The sequence below is a fragment of the Mobula birostris genome, chromosome 4 (genome assembly GCF_030028105.1).
Source record: "Mobula birostris isolate sMobBir1 chromosome 4, sMobBir1.hap1, whole genome shotgun sequence".
Taxonomy (NCBI): Eukaryota; Metazoa; Chordata; class Chondrichthyes; order Myliobatiformes; family Myliobatidae; genus Mobula; species Mobula birostris.
Genome location: NC_092373.1, coordinates 92,615,705 through 92,634,170, shown reverse-complemented (window position 1 = coordinate 92,634,170; position 18,466 = coordinate 92,615,705). Strand labels below are relative to the sequence as shown.

Genomic DNA, 18,466 nt, shown 5'->3' with positions numbered 1-18,466 from the left:
GAGGGTTATGGGCTGAGTGCAGGTCGGTGGGACTAGGTGAGAGTAAGAGTTCGGCACAGACTAGGAGGACCAAGGTGGCCTGTTTCCGTGCTGTAATTGTTATATGGTTATATAAATAAGTCAATAGCATCATAACATTTTAGGTAATGTTTGGATATTAAACACACAGCACATATTTTCCCCGTATGAACATATAAAATCATTGCAACACATCAATATCGCTGAATCAATGGGAGACCTGGGCTTGTTTTCCTGCAACAAGACGGTCCTATCGAGGGGTGATGGGAGACAGCGATACTCGAAGGGGGTTCCTTATGTCCAGTCTATTCCGCAATTTAGTTTTCGTTGCATTCATTGCAGAGATATGTTGGAAATGGAAACAACGTTTTCAGTGCTTTCGTGGCCATCTTGATCCAGAATGCTGTCAGCGATGTTATGTGAAACATACTTTTCAGCCCTCTGTCATTTGCAAGCTCGAGGAATTGATCTCCTTCCCGCGCTGACATGGATGACGCGTGTGTAATGACCTCGCATACGTTCAAGCTCCACACTGGGTGTGACAGGAAATGAGAAAAGGTGCGGCTGACTCATATCGCCAAATCATATACGTTTCCTCGGGGTGGTTGGGGACCGCTGCTTTACACCACCTTCATTTGTTGAGACACTCATTACCACCTTCCTCTGACCATTTTTCTTCATCTGTCTTAATTGGCATTGCCAAATTTTATTAGAAAGACCTTTGAACTCCTTATATTAAAGCTGCGGTATAAATACAGCTGGCTATTTCCCTTAGTCTAATCCTACAGTCTCAACCTTGTAAGCTCCTCCAGCAATTTGTTTCTTGCTCCAGATTCCCACACCTGCAGTTAAATTTCTTGCTGAATATCAGGGAAACACTTTATGAATATAGTCTTAACTTTTTCCAAGTAATTATTTCCCAACTAAACCCTACCTATCCATCCCACTCAGCTGATCATAGGAAAGCCACAGCACTGCCCCCAAGATACCCCCATCTCACAGCCATCGCTACAACCAACATCTCCAATCAAACTATCGTCAAATGTTCCTGCACAAGCTAAGCCATCGCTGGGTCAGCAGTTCTATTACCTTCATTTGTTAGTGAATTACGGGCATATTACTCATTCTTGATCTTTAGGTTTAAATAATTGTCATAGGTTTTACCAAAGCACGTCTTCAACTTAGACCTTGCTGGTAATGTAATTCCACAACATACTATTCATTTGTAGCTCTGTGAGAGAATTAAGTGGAGATAGATCATAACATATATTGCATATTTTGTGCTAATCACCTAATGTATAGAATGCTCTGTTCCTCATAGAACTGAGCAAAATTAGCCTAGGTAGGACGTTTTAACTGAAGATTTTGGGTTGACTACAAAAGAGATATTGTCCATTGGCGAACTATTTATTTTGACTCTTGGGCAAAGATGCCTTTTAATTTTAATTAGTCAATGAATCTAGCAGAATGACAAGGATTATCTTCTCTTAGCTGACAAACAAATCATAGAATATGTTTTAGGAGTTATCATTCAGTCTGACAGAACCAGAATCCACAGTCAAGGTTTAAACTATAGCCCAGTATGGGGATATGACTTGGACAGGTGTTTTCAAAGTCTCCTGGTTTGAAGTTGGTGCTTTCTGTGCTGAGCATATGTCAGGGAGATACTCCTACAAAAAGATTGACCTTAAAAGTGCAGCCAACTGCTCTGAGCCCGAGTATTTTAAATTGGTGTCACTCTGACTGGAGGAGCAAGCTGATGTAGTTTCCTGGAAGCTGCTATTTAAAGAACTGTCTCAAACAGGAACCCAAGACCTTAAAGTAAAGCTTGGTTGACCATGTATAATTTTGGAATTCACCTTAGTTAATGGGAACAAAGCAGTGCAAGATGGTGAGGGTGTCGGGGAGTAGGTTTAATTGAAAATTTCAAAAAGTTGACAGATTTCAAATTGTGTGCAATAGAATTAAAATTCCGATCACTTGGGATCTATTTGAATTGTGAGCCTTTTTCTATTTTAAATATTCATATTTAGAGTGGAAACAAAACAAGCAGCTTTGTTATTTTGGGTGTACAAGGAAACAATATAATGCCCCGACTTGTACAAGTTTAACTGAAAGATGGTGTATGAGTTAGGAAAGATGTCAATTAACCATTACCAGAGAATGAGACCTTGTGCAACACCTGAAATTCCCTTTTCTAACTCTGGAAACTGTTAACATTTAACATAGTGCACTTATCAATGTCAGACCAATTTGCTGGTGATGCTGAGTTTTGAAAAAAAATCGTTTGACAATCAAAAAATAATGCAAGACAAAATAAATGTTAACAGTGTAAAGGGAATATGGTATTAAGCTCCTCAGTGGCAGAGGTCCGCAGAGAAAATTTACAGCCAGCTTTTTCAGTTCAGTGAAGTTACTTTGTGCAGCTGAAATAGACATTTGTATGTGCAGTAAGACTACCATAAATGTTAAAGGTGACCGCGTACAAAAAACTTAATGTTTGAGATGTATCAGACAGGCAACTGAAATATAAAGTCCAACTCTGTGTGTACATGGTCAGTATACTGTTTGTCAATTTGAATGACCTTGGTGAGCTGGGTGTGAAGGGTGAGAGCAGACAGTTATTAGAAAAAAATATTTTAATAGATAAGGGTTATTACTCCTCTTTAAGGGGAAAAAAATCAGTGCAAATGGATTAAACCATCATTGGATTCAGTCAGGGTGCCTGCTTTCAGTAAAACACTTGAGAACTGCCAAGAATTGGGAGCTACATATTTCACATTTAATTCTGATTTAAAAAAAATGTTTGCAATTACCAATCTGAATTTCAGATTTATCCTATAGTGTTGTAAGATGAAAGTCAAATGGTAGAGATCCTTTTCACTTTTGGTTCTGTGACGAGAATACACATAGATAAGATGTTAGCTGTCCTGTGTGATCAGCAGTTGGTCTGCCACCTGTCCTCAGGGGGGAAGGAGAGATAAGGAACAATGAAGCAGCATGTGGAGATGTTAATGAAGGAGCCGTCAGTCTGGGTATTGCCAAGATCGGCTCCCCCTTTGAACCCTGAACTGTTTGAAGTGATGGACAGGCGATACCCCAGCAGGGGGATAAAAAGGGACAGGTTCGCTAAGGCAGGACACACATGACACCCGAGGTAACGAGACCCTGGAAGCGGTGCACCTCTCACGAGTCGGTGAGAAGTACCGGACAACGCACAGGGTGGAAAGGTACGATCAGCGGGAACCCGGAGTGTGTCCGCCCTTGCTTGGGTGCGAGTTCACTGCAGAGGATCGACCGCATTTGGAGGAGGGGTCACAGTTGGTGACCTCAGGTGACATCACAAAGGACCCGCCCGAAAGCTGCTTGTGAGCAATATCGCCGGTCTGTGAGTGGAAGCCGTGTCTGAATGATCAGTTGTTCCCGTTCTCTCTCTCTCTCCCCCCACGTTGTCCATCGCCATGGCAACGATTACTGCGAACTGAACTAAATTGGACTGAACTTTTGTGTCACTTTGAAATTTGGTCATTTACCCCTAGACAACGATAGAGCTTGATTGATGCTGTTATCTTAATTCTGTGCACATGTGTGGTTATCTTTGCTGAATTGTTGCATTTATTATCCTTTCGATTACTGTGTTGCTTGTTTCTTTAATAAAACTTTCTTAGTTCTAGTAATCCAGACTCCAACTGAGTGATCCATTTCTGCTGGTTTGGCAACCCAGTTACGGGGTACGTAACAGCTCCCACTGAATTCTGCTTGAGGTCCCTGTCAAGAAGTAAAGCAACTATGTAAAAAGACTCCAAACAGAGGGCTTTATGGGTTTTTTAAAGATGATTTATCTTTGACAGTTTAGTTCCCTATGCATCCTAGTACCTTAACATGCTGCCAGTTTTGATGCAGACTACAGGGCTAAAGAAATTACACTATGGCTTATTTCCTAGTGTATTTTGGTGAAAACTACAGTCATCATGATGTATGTATGTTAGTGGACCTGTGCTGCTGAACTGAAAAGAAATATGGACCGTGTGATCTCTATAATCAATTGGTGCTTTATTAAAAGTTCTGTGAGAGGAACAATTGGACCTTTGTTGTTGAGCCAGCAGGACTTCTTTTTAAAAAAAGTCCTTTGACCTGTGATAGTATGTTTCAGTGGTAAACATTTTTGTCTCCTTTTTTCAGGGTTTCATAATCTGAAGTTATGTCAAACAACGGGGAGTTGGAAGACAAACCACCTGCACCCCCAGTACGTGTGAGCAGCACCAGTTTCTGTATGACCAGTAAGGACACTCTGTTGACCAACCATAATGCAAAGCCACTCCCGTCTGTGCCTGAAGAGAAACAGAAGCGGACAAAGCTGAAGTCCATCTTCTCAAATACTGGAGAGAAAGGTAGAGTGGGGTGACAAAGCATGAGCGTGGAGCATGGTAAGGGTGGGGTGACCATCGACTGGAAGGAGCAGCTACAGTGCCTGTAAAAGGTATTCATCCCCCTCCTCCCTCAGAAGTTTCATCTTTTATTGTTTCACAGTGGATTTAATTTGTCTTTTGCTGACACTGATCAACAGAAAAGACTCTTTCATGTGAAAGTGAAAACAGATTTCTACAAAGTGATCTAAATATAAAACACAAAATAATCGATTGTATCTGTATTCACTCCCTTTAATATGATGCACCAAATCATCACTGGTGCGGCCAATTGGCTTTAGAAGTCACATAATTAGTTAAATGGAGATTACTTGTGTGCAGTCAAGGTGTTTCAGTTGATTGTACATCTGTACCTGGAAGGTCCAACTGCTGGTGAGTCAGTATCCTGGCAAAAACTACGCAATGAAGATAAAAAAGCACTCCAAGCAACTCCGTAAAAAGGTTATTAAACAACAAGTCAAGTCAAATTTATTTATATAGCACATTTAAAAACAACCCACATTGACCAAAGTGCTGTACAGATCAGAGCAGAATAGCTAAAATTACAAATACAAGAAACACAATACAAGAAATAAGGCAAACAGCTTATAGGCACAAAGGAAACAACACAAGGGCCTAGGCACAAGCCAAAAAACCAGCCACATCGGGAGGATTCAAACGCTAGTGAATAAAAGTAAGATTTGAACCTGGATTTAAAAGAGTCGATGGAGGGGGCAGATCTGATAGGGAGGGGAATGCTGTTCCACAGTCTAGGGTCTACAATAGCAAACGGGCGGTCACCCCTGAGCTTAAGTTTGGATCGTGGGACAGCCAGGAGCCCCAACTCAGCCGACATGAGGGACCTGGAGGTAGAATAAGGGGTTAGAAGTCTGTGATATAAGGGGGATCCAGCCCATTTAGTGCTTTATAAACAAACAGGAGAATCTTAAGATCATTTCTGAACCGTATTGGTAGCCGGTGGAGGGAGGCCAGGATAGGAGTAATATGGTCCCTCTTCCGGGCACCTGTCAGGAGCCTGGCTGCGGCATTCTGGACCAGTTGCAGATGGGACAGGGACGACTGACTAATCCCAGTGTACAGGGAATTGGAGTAGTCCAAGTGGGAGGATATAAGGGCATGGATGACTTTCTCGAGATCTTTGAAAGAGAGAAACTGCTTAGTTTTGGCGCTAGTACGAAGCTGGTAAAACTGGCTTTTACTACTGCATTAACTTGCTTGTCAAACTTAAAGGAGATGGATACAAGCACATTTCCAAGTCACTGAATATCCCTTGGAGTACAATTAAGTCAATCATCAGGAAATGGAAATAATATAGCCCAGCTGTAAATCTGCCTAGAACAGGCTGTCCTCAAAAACTGAGTGACCATGCAAGAAGGGGACTAGTGAGGGAGACCACCAAGAGACCTGTGACAACTTTGGAGGAGTTACAAGCTTCAGTGGGTAAGATGGGAGAGACTGCGCATACGACAACTGTTGCCCAGGTGCTTCACCAGTCGCAATTTTATGGGAGGGTGGCAAGGAGAAAGCTACTGTTGGAAAAAAACTCACATAAAATCTAGGCAAGAGTTTGCCAGAAGGCATGTGGGAGTCTGAAGTCAGCTGGAAGAAGATTCTATGGTCTGATGATACCAAAATTGAGCTTTTTGGCTATCACCTAAATGCTGTGTTTGCCATAAGCCAAACATCGCACATCATCAAAAACACACCATCCCTACCGTGAAGCATGGTGGTGGCTGCATCCTGTTGTAGGGATGCTTCACTGCAGCAGGCCCTGGAAGGCTCGTGAACGTAGAGGGTAAAATGAATACAGCAAAGTACAGGGAATCCTGGAGGAAAACTTGATGCAGTCTGCAAGAGAATTGCAACTTAGGAGATTTGTTTTCCAGCAAGACAATAGCCGCAAGCATAAAGCCAAAGCTGTACAGGAATGGCTTAAAAACAACAATGTCCTGGAGTGGCGAAGTCAGAGTTCAGACTTCAATTCAATTGAGAATTTGTGGCTGGACTTGAAAAGGGCTGTTCACTCATGATTCCTATGCAATCTGACAGAAATTGAGCAGTTTTGCAAATAAGAATGAGGAAAAATTGCAGTGTCCAGTTGTGCAAAGCTGATAGAGACCTATCCACACAGACTCAAGGCTGTAATTGCTGCCAAAGGTGCATCTACTAAATACTGGCTTGAAGGGGGTGAGTAGTTAGGCAATCAATTATTTTGTGTTTAATAATTATAATAAATTTAGACGAATTTGTAGAAATGTGTTTTCACTTTGACACGAAAGAGTCTTCTGTTGATCAGTGTCAAAAAAGCCAACTTAAATCCACTGTGATTCAATGAAAACATGAAGATTTCTTGGGGGGTGGGGGTGGTTGGTGAATACTTTTTATAGGGACTGAATATTTCCAGTGTGGGTGTGAAACTGTGCTGTGGGAAAATGGGACACGACAGTAATATATGAAGCAGACATTGGGAGAGGGAATCTAGGAATCAAATATGGGTGGAATGAGTTTCGCTACCAGCAAGTGTGATACAAGGTGTATGGGCAACAAATGGGTGTAGTGCTAGTGTCATGTAGAATCTGCTGGAAGAACTCAGTAGTCAAGCAACATCTGTGGAAGGAAAGTAATTATTGACATTTTTTTGTCAAAGCCCTACGCCAGGAATCTGATAAAGGATTTTGATCTGAAATGTCAATAACCCCTTTCCTCCACTGATGCTGTTTGACCATTGAATTCTTCCAGCAGATTGTTTGTCGCTCCAGAAATCAGCATTTGCAGTCTTTTATGTCTCCAGTGTCGTGCTAGTGTTGGTTACTACCCCATTGGGTTACGTGTACCATGGTTGCAGTGATGGATAAGGTTTTAACTGTACAGCCCACAGTTCTGTATTTAATACTTTGCGTTTGAGCATTTATCATACTTTTCTCAATTATAAATAGAAGCTTACATCAACTGAAACTTCTGAAGGCATTTCAGCAAAGTTTAAGCATGCACCTCACTGATCTATCTGAATAAAGGCTATTGTGTAGGTTTGGTTCCTGAGGTCACTAAGCATTCTGTAATCACTTTATACTCTTGAGTTAATGGGTTAAACCTTCGAAAGATAAAAATGGTCGTCTTCAGGATGATAGTCTCTTTCAGGTCTGGTGCCTCAGTGTGCCAGGGAACTGGTCAAATATTCAGTGTTCTGATTTTTTGTTTCCTTGTGTTGCGCTTGCTTGAAGGAAGGGGAAGAGGGTGGCAAACACTGCAAACAGTGGCTCCACCTACATTGCTTGCTAGCTACTCCTAACCATGCTGGGAACTTGATTTTTTTTAAACAATGAGTTTCTTGAGCAATACCTCTGTTTTGTAGCTTCTGTGAAACTGCAGAGGGGGAGTTTCACATTTCCTTTGTTCACTTACTATTTATGTTTTAACTTCTCCTTTTTTAAGGTAGTACTAATTTTGCCAAATTATTATTAACATGCTTAATGCAGTTTTGATTACAACGACTGGCAATGTGACATCCAGTGAGAAAGCAAAGGATATTGCCTGATGATTGCCATCTGAAAGTGTTTGAAATTTACAAATAGATTAAAAAAAACTTTGTTCAACTAATTTTAATTTGTTTCCCAATGAGTTACTTGTTCTTTCCCTGGCTAGTAGATTAGAGTTATTGAGTTATATAGCATGGAAACAGGCGATTCAGCCCAACTTGTCCATGCTAACTAAGTTTGTCTACTTGAGCTAGTCCTTTTCCCCCAAATTTGACAATGTCCCTCTAAATCTTTTCTATCTATGTACCTGTCTGAATGTCTTTTAAAAATTGTAATTGTACTCACCTCTACCACTTCCTCTGGCAGCTTGTTCACCACTATCTGTGAAAAATGATCTTCAGATCTTTCAGTCTTTCCTCTCTGAACTCCGATTTATGCCCTCTAGATTCAGACTGTCTAGAAAAAGACAGACATTCACCTTCTCTGTGCCCTCATGATGTTATAAGGTTACCTCTGAGCCTCCTGTGCTCTGGAGGAAAAATTCTGAACCTATTCAGTTTTTGCTTGTAGCTCGAGCTCTCCAGTGCAGCACTATCCTTGTAAATCTTTTCAGCACCTTTTCTAGCTGACCAGAACTGCAGACAGTATTCCAGATGCAGTCTTGCCAATGACTTGCATAGTTGTAACATGTCATCACAATTCTCTTGCCACACACTCAAAATGCTGGAGGAACTCAGCAAGTTAGGCAGTATCTATGAAGGGGAATAAACTTTTGACGTTTCTGCCCAAGACTCTTCATAAGTCCAACATGATGGCATGAATGTCAATTTCTCTACTTGCAGTAATTTCTCCCTCCCCCACCCCCCACCTTTTTATTCAGGTTTATGTCCCTTCCTTTCCAGTCCTGATGAATGGTCTCAGCCCAGAACGTTGACTGTTTACTACCCTCCATAGATGCTACCTGACTTAACGAGTTCCTCCAATACTTTGTGTGTTGCTCTAGACTTCCAGAATCGGTCTTTGTGATCACAATTCTTGTATGCAGTGCCTGTGTCTTCATTTTAAAGCAGGGGTTCCCATCTTGGGCTCCATCGACCCCTTGGTTAATGGTCTGTGGCATAAAAAAGGTTGAGAACCCCATGTTCCTCTGTTCAACACTTTCCAGGACCTCACCATTTCCTGTGCAAGTTCTGCCCTGGTTTAACTGACTGAAGTGCAACATCTCAATTGTCATAGTAAAATTCCATTTGCCATTCCCTGGTCCACATACCAAGTTAGTCAAGATTCCATAGAAACTTAGCTAACACTCTTCACTATCCACTACTCTACAAATTTTGGTATCATCTCCATATTAATAACCATGTTAACAACATTATCATCTTTTTAAAAAATGAATATAGATGACAAACAGCAATGGAACCAGCACCAATCTCTGTGGCACTCCACTGGTCACAGGCCTCCAGTCCGTCCCAGAGCATAGATATAAAGTCAGTGTCACTGCAGTGACCCAGGTGTTGTGTTTCAGATTGTCCAAGTCAAGACAGCAGTTTGCTTGTGTTACCCTAAATAAATTCATATGACAATCCAAAATATGAGAGAGTTTATATATCTGAAAAAGTTGTTTGGAAGGAGGCACAAGCAGGGATGATGGCAGGGCAGCAATGGCTGGAGTTTCTGGGAACACTTTGGAAGGAACAGGATAGATTTATCCCAAAGCAGCAGTAGTATTCTAAAGGGAGGATGACACAACTGTGGCTGACAAGGGAAGTGAAGCATAAAAGCAAGAGGGTATATAATGTAGCAAATATTAGGAGAAAGCTGTGAGGTTTGGGAAGCTTTTAAAAACTAACTGAAGACAGGTTAAAAAGCAGTAAGGAGAGAAAAGAAGAAATTTGAAGGCAAGCTAGCCAATGATGTAAAAGATACCAAAAGATTTTTCGGCTATTTAAAGAATAAAAGGGAGGCAAGAGTGGCTATCAAACCACTAGAAAATGATTCTGGAGAGGTATTAATGGTGGGCAAAAAATGATGGACGAACTGAATAAGTATTTTGCACCAGTCTTCAGTATGGAAGACACTAACAGTATGCCAGGAATGCAAGAGACACCTGAAGCAGTTTTGGGCCCCTTATGGGTGTGCTGGCATTGGAAAGGGTCCGGAGGAGGTTCACAAGAATGATCTCACTGTACTCACTGAAGTTTAGAATAATGAGGGAGGATCTCGTAGAAACCTATCGAATATTGAAAGGCCAGGATAGTGGATGTGGAGAGGATGTTTCCAATAGTTGGAGAGTCTAGGACCAGAGGGCATAGCCTCAGAATAGAAGGATGTCTCTTTAGAACAGATGGAGGGGTATTTCTGTAGCCAGAGGGTGGTGAATCTGTGGAATTCATTACCTCAGACAGCTGTGGAGGCCAAGTCATTGGGTATATTTCAAGCAGAGGTTGGTAAGTTCTTGATTAGTTAGGGCATCAAAGGTTACGAGGAGAAAACAGGAGAATGGGGTTGAGAGGCATAATAAATCAGCCAAGATGGAATGGCGGAGCAGACTTGATGTGCTTTATGGCCTAATTCTGCTCCTATGTCTTATAGTCAAAAGCTTCACAGTTATTACTACATACTGTAATTCATTATTCCAGATGACGTGATTACCTGAATTTAATTTCTCCAGCTGTTGTGACAAGATTTTGTAATCTAATCTCTTGATCTTCTTTCCATGCCAAAATTAATATTTGCATAGCAATTATGTAAGCATTCCTTCCAAAGGCTTTCTAATATACAGTGTGATACTGAAATCGAGTACAGGCCAGACCAGGTGGGATCGGGAAGCACTGAGGAGGTCATTATGATACATGGCTCCTTGCATTGTGTGGAGCTAGATGGAATTTTACAGTAATTTGACTCCTGGACTCAGAAAATAAATAACAAGGTTTGTTTAATATGCTGTGCTTGGTTGGTGTCCGAACCCCCAGCTTCTGACATACTAGTTCAATATCATAGCCACTGTACCTCATTCCCTGTATAACACTCTGTGAAGCACTCTAGGTAACCTCCATGTGAAGTGTGCATGACAGCCTTTAGCTAAATCACAGAAATTGTCCACATAGCTATCAAAGTGCTTAATTTTTAAATACATTCTTTTGAATTTATTGCTCCTGCATTCTTTTTGATTGACAGTTGCTCTAGCATTGCATTGTTTTTACAGGGAATAAGAAGAGAGAAAAAGAACGGCCAGAAATATCCCCTCCATCAGACTTTGAGCATACAATCCATGTTGGGTTTGATGCTGTAACAGGCGAATTCACAGTGAGTACACAATGAGATATGCAATGGTGATCAGTCTGGCTTGATTGACTTGATTTTTGGCTGTCTTGGAATTGACCTATTCCAATTAGTTTGCTGGCAGTCACCAACTAATGCGTAAACCATCTGAAGGTCATATAGACAGCCTGCCTGTAGTCTTGGTGGCTGATATCACAAACCTTCCAAGTGCGGCTCTCTTATTGAGAGGCTGATTGAATAACTTCACACCTTGCCAAGGTAGATTTTTTTTTTGACTACTATCAGAAATTTGCTTATCATCCTGTGCTTATCTTTGGGCAGATATGCCCTCTTTTTTTTGATCCTCCCACCAGAGACGTGGTTCTACACCACCAAATTTCTGCCTTTAGGAACTTGGGTTCGGTCACCTTCAACGTTTAAATACAAATCAAGGTCAAATTTCCTTCTGATGCTTGGGTGATTCTGGTGAATCTGTACCATAGTCTATCCAAGCCCCGACAGATTGTGGACAACTAAAGTACAACTTTCATCTATCTTCAGATAAAGTGTAATGTTGCTTTTATTTGATGAGCTTTTGCATTAATAATTCTAATATTTTGTTGTCCAGATTTTTCCTGCAAAGCATTAGTAGGTTTTAGTCAAGGTTATATCCTCCCTGTCTCTACTCTCCTTTGTACGTGTTGAACTGAAGCCAGAGACATGCCCTTTGGGATGGGTGAGATGTGCCCAGTTATTCTGATGCAGTGTTCAAATATTATCCCAAGGGTCCTATTTCCATTGGCTCAGGATCTTGCTGAGTATTGGTTTTAGGTCTTAATAAATGTATGTCTAAGGCAAGGAGTATTAAATGTTTAATTCATAGCCCCCACACACATTGGGCAGTTCAACCCTCAGCATTGGTGGGTTGACTTGTGGGCCCATCGCAATGAATGTGTGAAGAGATACTAGTATTGGTTTATTCTATTCACATGTACTGAGGTGTAGTGAAAAGCTTTTGGTTTCATGCCATCCAGAAGTATATCAAGGCAGTAACACTATAGCATTACAGTTACAGAGAACGTGCAGTTAAACAAATAAAGTGCAAGGACCACAACAAGGTAGATTGGGAGATCAAGAGTTCTTCGTTAGCGTATGAATCCCAGTGCCTATGAAGCTGAAATGGTGGTGTTTTGCAGGGGATGCCTGAGCAGTGGGCTCGGTTATTGCAGACTTCCAACATCACCAAACTGGAACAGAAGAAAAATCCTCAGGCTGTACTAGATGTGCTCAAGTTCTATGATTCCAAAGCTACAGTGAAACAGAAATATCTGAGTTTCTCAGGTAAGGCCATCAAGTGGAATATTGAAATGGTGCATGAGTGGACTGGTGTTGGGTAACCCTACTTAAAATAATTACTATGGATTATGCAAAACCTTTGGTTTGAACTCTTTTTCTTTTATTTAGACCAACAAGATGGATTTCCTGCTGGTACACCAAAGGTGAGTCTTTTTTTACATTGTATCTTGGCCAACTGTATCTAATATGTTTGGGAAGCTTTGCATATAATGGATTGGTTAGTCTGGTATTTGTGAGATCACTGAGTTTAAAATTCAGTATTGTGATTTGCTAAATGATGACATGCTGTTTTGTGTACATTTGTAAAAGTGGATTGTGAGAGCTTTCCATTCATTAGATTTTAAGAATTCTCTGAATTTAAATGTGAATCTGGTTATGTATGAAGGACTAATTATATTTGAATAATATGAGAGGAAAACACTTCACCTGTATAAGTCAGGACAAGACTTTGGTTTATATGAACTATGGGAATAGAATATGATGCAGTTTGATGAAATTCTAAAGTGTAATCCTCTGTCTTTAGCGCAGTTCAAAAGGCACAGAACCTTCAAACGTACCAACTGTTCCGGAAGAAGATGACGATGATGATGATGAGGCTCTCCCTCCAGCTATTGCTCCAAGGCCAGAGTGCACCAAATCCGTGAGTACTCTTGAACCTACATAGTACAGTGCCCAAGCCCAGCAAGACCAAGCCGTGCTCTGGCTAAAGAGATCTTTGCTGATGTTGTCTGTACTCAGGTTGTCATGTATTTCTTTCTTTAGTTTCTTCCGGGGTATCATGCTTACTCGCCACTTCCAGGATTTATTCTTTTTTATTTTTTTGGAAATATGTCTGCTAAACACAGTTCTTAGACTGATCCTAAATCTACTCTTCATTTCTCAACATAATGGAAATAAGCCTTCAGTATGTACTGTTTTCCAATAATTAAGCTAGAAATACCACTTTACTACTTGACCCCATTAGGAAGTTTTAGAATTCTGAGTAGTTTGTTAGAATTGGTATTAGATTTCTATAAACCCCCTTCTATATCCCCCTTCAGGGGATAAACTTCACTAAATAACTTATTTATTGGAAATCATTTATTTCTGTTTTTGTATTCAGTGCGTGATGCGTAGAACCCATTGCCCATTTTGCTCTATACATATCTTTATCACAGGCAATCTTTATCCCCACAGTGTATCTGCATGGAACAGCATTAATTTTCACTGGTGCAAGCTGCATCATTAAACATATATCTAGCAGTTTGTAAGAGAGATCTGTTCTGGAACATTTAACCTTTCGTGTTATCTGTGGAAGTTGTGGATAGACCTCCCAATATCACAAAAGCAAAATACCTGCGGCACTGAAGACAAAAGGGAGAATGCTGGTTATAAGCTGCATGATCTGCTGAATCTATTGAGAAATTATTTTTGTTCGTATTAATGGTCTTTCACTAGAACCAAGAAAGTTTGAGTAAAAGTGTAAGATGTATTAGATTTTTAGCAAGTTTCAGAGACAGGGTAAGGAAAAAGGGCAAGAAGCAAGATCTTTAAGGTGGATGTCAGAAGAGATTGCATTTGCTTGGCTGCTGATGTTGGACAGAAGCAAATGACTGTAGAGCAGTTTAAGAAATAAACTGTATCTAGCTGAGGTTAAATACAGAAAACAATGTTTTACCAATACCTGCTGGGGCAGTAGTTATGATCTGGAATTTTTGAACTCATTAAAGTTTAAAGGTTGTAAGGTTCCTAATCAAACCGATGCAATGTTCCTTAGGCTTCCATTGAATTTCGTTACAACAGTGCAGGAAGCCAAAGACACAGGCGGTTTGGAGTGGAGAATTCAAATCACAGAAAACTTGCCTAGCACTTGACTGCCGAGAACACCCACACCTCTCCGTAGTCTAAGCCTGTCCTTAGATATCACCTTTTACTTTTCACTGCCTAGCTACCTATCCTTTATATCCCTGGTTATTCTGGCAGAATTCACATTTCTCGGTTGAATTTGTAGGTGCTTATTTTGACTACAAAGCATATATTTTAAAAAGAGTGCATGCCTGGTAGTTGTGGGTTTCAAGAATTAAAAATAGGTAATGACTTTGCAAGTACTGGTAAATGTAACTGTAGTGTTGCCAGAGTTGCACACTGGAGCAGACAACCAGGTGGTGGAAAATGCACAGGAGATCAGAAGCTGTAAATAGAAAAGACGAAGCAGTGCAGCTGGTAGAGTGGCTGCCTCACAACACCAGAGACCCAGGTTCAATCCTGACCTCAGCTGCAGTTTGGAACACTTTCCCTGTGACTGCGTGAGTTTGACATGGTTGGTAATTGTCCCTGAGATGTAAGTGTGTGGTAGAACCTGGAGGAGTTGATGAGATGCAAGGAGAATAAAAATTGAATGTAAATGGCTGGTTGATAGTTGGGTCTGTCTCAGTGGCCAAAGGCCCATTCGCGTGCTGTATCCGTTTGACTTTATAGCTTTCCTTACATTTTTTTACTCTGATTTTTATGACCACTGGTGGTCTGATTTTGTACATTTGCTCTTCTCCGCATTTATTTTATTCATACCTGTGGGATGGGTTTGAGACCGAGGTACTAAAGGCAGTGGCTGATGTTTGATGACCATCTGTTGTCTAAACTCAATAATGTTCATCTGGTTTGGGTTTGTAAAACTGTGGCATGCAGCAAACTGTATTCCAGCACATTAGTACATAATGGGAGATGAAGTGTGATTTAAGGATGTTTTAAAGAGCTGCATTGTGTATGCATTATTGTTGTGTGTTTTGATGTAATCTTGCAGTTTCTGTAGCAGCATTTACTTTTTTTTGAGGTTTATACACGTTCGGTGATAGATCCAATCCCCCCTGCTGCCAGCAAGGAACCAGGTGGTGATGGCACTAAGGAATCCGAGAAAGCAAAAAAGAAAACTAAGATGACAGATGATGAGATTATGGAAAAATTGAGTAAGTGCTTACAAGTTTTACAAGCAGTTCTCTGCGGTAATCACACTGTTATAGGTGCAAAGCAAGATATTTAGATTTAATGTGGTAGAACTGATACGTGTGTTGGATCTTCACATAAAGCAGCTGTGGAGTTCATGGAAAGAGCTTGCGGAAGGGTTTTAATAAGTGAGTTGAACATTAGTTTAAGACATTTACTATGACTGGATGCTATCTTGAAACACTTCACTTGACTGCCAAAACAATCAATCCTTTGAATTTCAGAATTAAAACGGGAGCCTCAAGAATGACACACTGTGTTTTTCGACACCATTTTATTGGTGGTTTGTCAGGTGTCTTTTCTTCCAAGTGGACAATCGCATTTTGTGCTTGCTTATGGAAGAATATTACTTACTTGATGTTCCACCTTATTATAGTTAAGGGCAGGGAAATTGTTTAACTGCAACCACTTTTACAATTTATATAAACAATAATCTCGGTTTTGTACTCTAAGGTTCTTGAAATTTGCACATGCCACCATTGCAGCCTCTATTTCTCCCTTGTGATTTGCTTAATAAACCAGTTAAATATTGGGGGCCCCACTCCATTCTGGTCAAAATGAAATAAGTAAAATCTGGGATCAAGTCAAATGGACAGCATTGTGATAGAGTTGCTGTGTACTGCAGAGGAGAGGTGAGGTTGATCTATGCTGTGAACAGTTTCTGACTTGGATCATATGGTAATATTGATCTTGACTGTAAGCAAGCACTGAGCATTTGGGCAGGTGGATTCTGCCTATAATTTTGTGCTGTATATTGCAGAGATGGGAGATTAAGCACTGCATTGTGAGAATTTTAATTGGGTGCTGTGCATTCGGAGCACTGAAAGACTATACTTTAATTGTCATTCAACCATACATGAATATAGCCAAACGAAACTGCGTTCCTCTAGGCCAAGGAGCAAAACACATTACTAACAGTACATAACAGAAATAGCGTATGTAATTATGATTTCAGAAAAGCATACAGCCACAAAGAAAAAAAAATAATAATCTAGCCCAAATCCATAAGTGGCATGTCTGTAGATTTATGTGATGTTGCTTTGGTTATCTTGTTCCTCCACCAACTGAGCACCAACAGAAGGGGCTAGCCCCCAACCCAATACAGATACCAGTACACCCCACAGTGGCTCTACTGCACTTCCTTGGCACCTCCTCTCCTGGGTGGCTGCGACAGGAGATCTTGCATCCTTAGTGTGGTCCTAGTCTGAATCATAACCAAAGCAATACAGCGTCCCCACTGTCTGTCTCGTCAATGAACTAGTGAAATGGACTGGGTAACTGAGTTCTTCATTTAATTGCAATTAAAGATTGTCCATTTGAGGGGTGGAAAGTGAAGGACATGGGTTGTACCTGGGTGCTGTGCTCATTTTGAACACAACCTTTGGAAGAATATATTTATCTTTCAGTGATACAATGTGCAATCATTTAAATTGTACCAGGGACTAAAAGCACAAAAGACTGAGAAATATGCATAGACAAAGTTTGTTTTCCTTTAATTACAGGTGATTTAATGGTGTACGCTAATGAAGAATTTTTAAGATAATGTGGAAGTAGATGAGGGAAAACTTGTTTCTGTGTCGTTTGTCAAGTCGGGGATTTTAAGGATTTGAATCTTGGTCAGGTTAATGGAGTAATGTGCAGATCATCTGTATACTGACAGCATACAGAGTCAGTTCAAGGAGCTGAGTGAATTACCGTTCCTCTGAATAACTGAGTACTCTTCATTGAGGTGATGGGAAATATGTGATGCAGGCCACAGCACTCAATGGGGAAAGGATGAAATTCACAAGAGGCGGTGGTCTAATCTCCAAATTGGACAAAGGATTTGTAATTGAGGTATTTTGATTTGTACTTAAGGACTATGCTCTGGGTTGTGATAGTTTGGATATTGGAGAATATCTGTGAACCATTTGAATGTCCTGGGGCTTTTTATTGTGTTATAAACTCATTTCTCCATCTTTATACAGGAAGTATTGTGAGTGTTGGAGATCCAAAGAAGAAGTACACCAGATTTGAGAAAATTGGACAGGGGTAAGTTCTAATTCTTCAGCTTCTATGCAACCTTTGTCAGGATAGATGTATTAGGTTCTGGAAGACTGATAGAATATGACTGAGTTCTTGAGATCACTTTAGAGCTCTGATCATTGTAGTTTTTAAGACAGTTTTTCACCTGTTGGGAATCCAGATTATACTTCCTAGTGAGAGGGGTTTCAGATCATATAAGTGCACTAATGCAGAAATACTTCACTGTCCTGATTAAAGGTCTCAGCCTGAAACATCAACTGTTTATTCCTCTCCAAAGATGCTGTGTAACCTGCTGAGTTCCCAACATTTTATGTGTTTTACTCGATTTCCATCATCTCCAGAATCTCTTGTATTTACACTTATTATTCTGTTTCCTCACAGTGCCTCTGGGACTGTATTCACTGCTATTGATGTTGCCACAGGACAGGAGGTAAATCACTGCTAAACCTGGAAGCTGTCTATTATCAGGCTAAGGTTGGGGGCTTTCCACTTCTAGGCATCAAGATACTAGGGCAGTAAACAATCTACTAGTGGAACTATGCAGGTTGAGAAGCATCTGTTGAAGGGGGCAAGGTATTGTCTATGTATTCAGTCAAAGTCAGGACCCTGCCCCAAAAAATTATCAGTTCTTTTCCCCCTGCAGATGCTACTCAATCTGCTAAATTGCTCCAGCAGATTGCTTGTTACTCCAAAGTCCAGCATATCCTCAATCCCTTGCCTGTAAGATACAAGGACGTTATGTGCAGTAAGGTGCACCAAATCCACAAGTCATGATTTTAAATGTTACAGTCACATCCAAAATGTGTAATATCTTCTTTTCCTCAGAACTGTTTGTAACCTGAACTGTTGCTAAGTTGGTGATGAACAGTAAGAGTGTAGGAGATAGACAGGTGTGATGGGAGACTGAGCAGGCACGGAAAGAGC

General features: G+C 40.7%; 1 protein-coding gene across 2 annotated transcripts in view; it reads left to right on the top strand.

The window, feature by feature from the left end:
* LOC140196479 (serine/threonine-protein kinase PAK 2-like) overlaps positions 1-18,466 on the top strand; it is a 100,050-nt gene that overhangs the window by 63,943 nt on the left and 17,641 nt on the right. For both annotated transcript variants that reach the window (XM_072255757.1, XM_072255758.1), the window contains exons 2-9: positions 4,201-4,409; positions 11,127-11,227; positions 12,379-12,523; positions 12,647-12,681; positions 13,062-13,178; positions 15,348-15,480; positions 17,485-17,548; positions 17,924-17,972. In XM_072255757.1, the coding sequence (XP_072111858.1) occupies positions 4,220-4,409; positions 11,127-11,227; positions 12,379-12,523; positions 12,647-12,681; positions 13,062-13,178; positions 15,348-15,480; positions 17,485-17,548; positions 17,924-17,972 (834 nt within the window). In that variant the 5' untranslated portion in view covers positions 4,201-4,219. The remainder of the gene's footprint in view (positions 1-4,200; positions 4,410-11,126; positions 11,228-12,378; positions 12,524-12,646; positions 12,682-13,061; positions 13,179-15,347; positions 15,481-17,484; positions 17,549-17,923; positions 17,973-18,466) is intronic.